The sequence below is a fragment of the Tribolium madens genome, unplaced genomic scaffold (genome assembly GCF_015345945.1).
Source record: "Tribolium madens isolate multiple individuals breed KSU strain unplaced genomic scaffold, Tmad_KSU_1.1 Scaffold_20;HRSCAF=117;Tcas5.2_LG4, whole genome shotgun sequence".
NCBI classification, from domain to species: Eukaryota; Metazoa; Arthropoda; class Insecta; order Coleoptera; family Tenebrionidae; genus Tribolium; species Tribolium madens.
This window is the reverse complement of record NW_025400985.1, coordinates 3,590,170-3,596,169: the sequence shown is the minus strand read 5'-3', so window position 1 is coordinate 3,596,169 and position 6,000 is coordinate 3,590,170. Positions and strand designations below refer to the sequence as shown.

At 28.9% G+C, this 6,000-nt stretch overlaps 1 protein-coding gene across 1 annotated transcript; it reads left to right on the top strand.

The window, feature by feature from the left end:
* The first annotated feature begins 1,121 nt into the window (after window positions 1-1,121).
* LOC123005386 (insulin-like growth factor-binding protein complex acid labile subunit) lies at window positions 1,122-2,205 on the top strand. Its single transcript, XM_044399110.1, has 2 exons — window positions 1,122-1,225; window positions 1,272-2,205. The coding sequence occupies exon 2, from the start codon at window positions 1,282-1,284 to the stop codon at window positions 2,086-2,088; it is 807 nt and encodes a 268-aa protein (XP_044255045.1). The 5' UTR covers window positions 1,122-1,225; window positions 1,272-1,281; the 3' UTR covers window positions 2,089-2,205.
* Window positions 2,206-6,000: the final 3,795 nt, after the last annotated feature.

The following is a 6,000-nucleotide window of genomic DNA, read 5'->3' as shown; positions in this document are numbered from 1 at the left end:
ATCTACTGAAATTAGTCGATAAAAGCACTCTTTAACATTGAGTACAAAATAAATTTATAATAATTCAAAAAAAAACTTAAAAAAGTAGTTTTTTTTTCAAGAATTAATCAGTATTGAATCTTAAATTTTTTTACCCATTTAAAAAATCTAACACAATTATTTTGAAATGTTTTTTCAAAAATTAAGCAGTATTGTATTTTGAATGTTTTTACAAATTTTCAAAAAAAAAAAAAACAAAATTTGTTAATTTTTTTATTTTTAGAAAACAACTAATGCGGAATTGTAAAAAAAATTTGATGAAGATTAGACAATATTCAGAAACAATATGTACAATTGTAAAGGAACAATTGCACATATTGTTTTTTATTCTTTTGCAAAATTTTGATCAATCGGTGCGAGAAAACGGTTCGATGGATCGATTTAAAAATTACCAAGGCTATGGGGGATATATTGAGCTGTAAAAACACCTAAAAACATTAGTCTCCTCATCAATATTAGTGAATACCAGGTAAATTTACTAAAACAACGCAAAAAAATACTTTTTTCTCTTTCCTTTAAATCAATGTTGAGTTAAAAAAAATATTTTTTAAAAACTATAAAAGACAGTTATCCCAGTTTTAACACTACTTTTATATTCTCTCTGTGGTCATTGGTTGCTGAGGTATCGATGATCAAAGACAAAAGGATCTTTTTTCATTTAAAGTCAAAAATCTCAACGACAAATTGACGTAAAAAGAATATGAAAAAATCATATTAAAGGTGAACAAACATGCCATCCGGCCTATGCATTGACTTAACTAAAAAAAAATCCCGACGTCCGTGGACCAAAAACAAAAACAAGAAAATTAAAAAAAATTTTCCACGATATTAATGAGGATTGTGTGGTAACTGTCGCATAAAAAATATTTTTGCCAAAAGATCTTAAAACTAGAAACTTAAAGCTTTCAAATGCTTTTTTTAAATTCAGATACAACAATTTTTAGATGAATTACAGCCTTTAAAAAATCACCAAAAAATTTAAGAAAAATTTTTGTTTCACTTTTAAAATGTTCCCTTAGAACGTTTTTTACCGATGAAATTTTAATCTCGCGCTTCGACCGTTTAAGCTCCAAAGTCCCGTATTTACACCGAATCGGAATAAATAAATCTTTAACAAGGTTAAACGCACTTATCTTTATCACTGAACCATTGGACCTTTAATTAAACCGAATCACAACTCGCTGCTGTAAGTAAAACGTCCTGTTTTTCTCTCCTAACTTTATTAATTTCAGTTTTACCACCATGCGAAATCTGAGCTTGATAACTTTTTTGGTAGTTGCCTCCCAAATTTCGGCGAGTTGTCGGAATTACAATGATGTAACTAACGTAACTATATGTGTATTTATAACTCCTAAACATGGACCACATCTTGATGTTAACCAACCCAACTTATGTATCCTTCATGGAAATATGTCAGTGGTGCAAGCAAACTTTTTCAGTAGATTGACACATCTGGAAGGTCTTTATTTCAACACTTCTGAAGTACGGGAAATTAAGAAAGGGGCTTTCTCCAGTTTGACTCACTTAAAAGTGTTGGGTTTAATGGGTAACAAAATTTCAAACATCAAAGAGGAGGCTTTTTCTAATTGTAGCAATTTGAACACTCTTGATATATCTGCTAATTATATCGAATTTGTAAATAATATTAACTGGAAAGGTTTAAACAGTTTAAGTAATTTATATTTGCGACATAATCTTATTAGAACTATTTCACCTAGCGAGTTAGAAAACTTAAAACAATTGAGATTACTTGATTTATCCTTGAATTATTTAGAACATTTAAATAGTTCGAGTTTTTATGTCTTAAGCAATTTACATATTTTAAATTTATCATCTAATCGGATTAACACTATTGAAGATAACGCTTTTAATGGACTAGTGAATCTTGAGGAACTTCATTTAGAAGGCAATCACCTCACAAAAACTGAATCTGTATTTCTTACTGAAACTTTACCTAAACTCAAACAAGTTTATTTAAGAAAAAACAATTTCAGTTGTGAGACAGTTAGAAGCGAAATGAATTTAACTTACTCAATTTTATGTGATTAAATTGCTGTACATTGTTATGATATACGTGTTATATATAATTCAAATTATTCTTTAGGGATTCTAATAATTTGTAATTTGTATCTGAAAAAATGTTTAATAAATTTGCTCAAAGCTCAATACAATTATTTTCACCAAAAACATCATAAATAGTATAAACAATCCCCTTTATTTAGTTTGGGGATTTTTGAGCTAATATTTTAATGTAAATATAAGTGAAATAAATAATAATAAATAATAATAAATAAATAATAATTAATAAATAGTGCATTTATTTACAATAATAATAATTGTACAAGCATACACGTTGCAAATAAATACAGAAAATTTACTGATTAATTAATTGTCTTGAATATAATCTTATTTTTCATGGTCCGATATTGGTTCTCAAATGCACCCATTAAGTTTTTTTAATAATGTACTCTTGCTTACGGTAAAAAAATAATAAAATTCTTAATAATATTTGAAATTTCGTGTTTATTCTAATCTTTTTTTAGTAACGTTGCATTTTTTAAATCATTTTTACCGTCAAAGACATCTTAAATTTTGTATTTTTCTATTTTATGTTTTTCTATTTTGTTCTTCCATTTTTCAAATTAATTGCTGCTCCACAAAAGTTAAGGAAGTGTGCAATAATTACAATAATTAATTAAATTAATGAATTATTAAAATATAAATCAATAATTAATTAAAAGCAAGATAAAGACAGATATCTTTTTACTTTTTTGTTTTTGCTGGATTCCACAAGGCTTAGAAGAATAAAATTTGATTGTTGTAAAAATAATACGACTTCCTTAACTTTTGTGGAGCAGTTTACTTTAAAACAACAAAACATTCTACATTAACTTTTTACATACTATGTATTACAAAAAAATTGGGAAACAAAAAAAATCTTAAATTTTTTGATGATTTTTAAAATATTGTACCTCAATGAAAAATTATTGTGTTTATATTAAAAAAAATCCATTTTGAAGCTTCAAGTTTTTAGTCTTGAGATCTCTTGGCAAAAAAATTCTGAGCTACGTTTATGACGAAATCCTAAGAAATAACGAGAGGAAAAAAAACTGTAATTTTTTGGTTTTTTTTTGGTTCACGGACTTGGGGAAATTTTTATTAGTTAAATCAATGCATGGGCCAGATAGTTTGCTCATTCAGCTTTAATTTGCTTTTTTTATGTTTTCCTCATGTCAATTTGCCGCTGACATATTTGACTTTTAATGAAAATGGGTACTTTTGTCTTTGATCATCGATATCTCAGCAACCAATGACCACACAGAGAATGTAAAGACAGTTTCCACTTTCAAAAACTGGAATAACTTTTCTAGAAAATATTTTTATGATTTTTTTTGAAAAAAAAATTTTTTTATTCGCATATTGTATTAAAGAAAAGAGAAAAAGTAACTGTTTTTGTTGTTGTAGTAAATCCACCGGTTATTCACAAATACTAAGGGGGAGACTAATGTGTCTACGTTTTTTTACAGCCAAAAGCTCTAAATTTTTAAATCGATACAACAAACTGTTTTCCTCGGACCGATTGGTCAAAGTTTTTCAAAAGAATTAAAGGAAATAATTGTTTCTGAACATTGTGTAATCTTCATCAAAATTCAAAAGCAATTTTTTTTACAATTTTGCATGTTATATTAAAAAAAATCGAAATTTAAAAATATATATATTTTTGAAAATTTATAACAAAATTAAGAACTAATACTGACTAATTTTTGAGACTACTTAGCTTTCGCATACTCTAATTTTACTCTTCTCAAATTAATTGCGTTAATTAAAAGTTTTTTTTCCATGTTCCTGGTATCTTACATTATATAGCATTCTTCTCAGGGCGCGAGTTCTGGCCCACCCTGTATAAAAAGTCGGCGCCCATGGTATAAACAAAACTTTAAACAACTTATTATACATAATATCACCAAAAATTTATTCACAAAGAAGCGACAAGCTCTCGTATAATAGGAAAAAGAGATTAAACGACCAGGTGGCAACGTTTTATAAGAGAATAAAGATATTTGTACCGCGTTACAATAAATAACACGATGGTTTTGATCACTTGTAGAAAAATAATCTGTTTTTTTTTTGTTGCTTTTAAAACTTGAAAAAAATATCCGTCCTTTTGTTGAAAAATTGAATACTAAATCTTTTTGCATAAATTTTTTTGAGTTTTACTGAATAATAAGAAAAAGTCGGTTAGTACCTACTTTCTGAATACTACCAGTCAAAAAGCCGATAAAATCCTCTTCATTTTTATTTCCAAATACCCAAACAAAGAGGCTATAATCATTTTGTGGCTTGGTGTTTATTCTTGAGCCACTTGTATTTTTGGTAAGTCAAGTCGACCTTGATTTCGTTTGTGTGTTAAGAATGTGTCCGAAAATATGGGTTTGTTTATAATGAAGCCGTTGTTAAAAGCTCACAAGCTGGCGCTTGCAATAACACGTAGGGTATTGCTCCATCAGCAGCTAATATTGCGCTCAGCTACTTGAATGGGTGGCCAGCGGATATCACGGCCGTTAAAACTTGAGGGCTTATCGCCCGACTTTTGCCCCCTATAATTCCAGAGACTGCAAGGAATCTGTTTAGGGAAACGAATCCGGCAACATCCTGCTTTAATTACTGCGTTAATTTATTTTCAGGATTTTCCACAGCGGCGAAATTAAAATTTACATGACGATCTTGTTGGATTTAATACAAGGATTTTACATGCGAATGGACATGTTGCCGTTCCACCAAATAATGGGATAAAGAAGAGACGGTAAAAAACGACGAGTACATATACAGAGACAGTTCGTGCGCGGCATTCATCCACCTTCTTTACATATTATAATAATCTGTTTCCAAAATAAGATCACTTCTTTTTTAACCTAATCTTGGATTCCGCTCATATACCTCCTCAATATTCGACGATCGCCAAAATTCTCACGTAGAATCGTTTAATCTGTTCCTCATCTTCTTTGCCATTTACGTTTCTTTCTTTAACGCACTATTGACGCCCCGTAACACCCACGACACTTTAAACGATATTAGCTTTTATCCCAATCCAACCCTGCAATATCCATACGCGAGTATAAGTCTATAAAATTTTTACAATTTAGAATAAAACTATAAAAAAATTGATGATTTCTTTATTCACAATCACCAACCTTTTAAAGGTTGGGAAACACGTCATTATATCTCATGAGAAGTAACAACATTACTTCTCTTGGGCGGTAATATGCAGAATTGCCAACGTTTAATATTACAAAAATACCGGGATTTTTTTCTTTCAAATTGTCAAGTTACGAATAATATTTTGCTAAATTAATATTAAATTGCTTTTGTTTAGTTTTTCTTACTTTTGAGGGAGCGCACTACTCCATTTCAACAATTTAATATCAGATTCACACATTATTTCTATTTTTTTGACATTTTTGAAGTGTCAAAAATTTAAGACCACTTACTTTTATGTGCAAAATTATTTTTTTATGGTTTTGACAACATTTCAACATTTTTTTTAATCCGTATCTTACTAATAGGAAACAAATTGTTACACAATCAAGAGCAGGAAATATTACATCCGATGTTACGCAGGGTTCAATTTTGGGCCACTTCTATTTTTAATATACAGCGCAGAAATATTAGAATCGGTAAAATATGTTAACATCCATGCCTTTACAGATGATATACAGTTGTATTATCATTTTGATCCTGATGATGTAGAACGAGCTTGCAATTTTATTAATCAAGATCTAAATAAAATTTTCTTATTGTCTAAAAGTGTTGGTTTGAATTTAAATTCCAGTAAATGTTCATCAATTTGCATTTCCACAAGAAATAACAAAATCAACTCGGAAATTGATCTCAAAATTGGTAGTTTGAAAATAGGTATCTCAAACAGTGTAAAAAATCTTGGAATTATAATAGATTCCAATT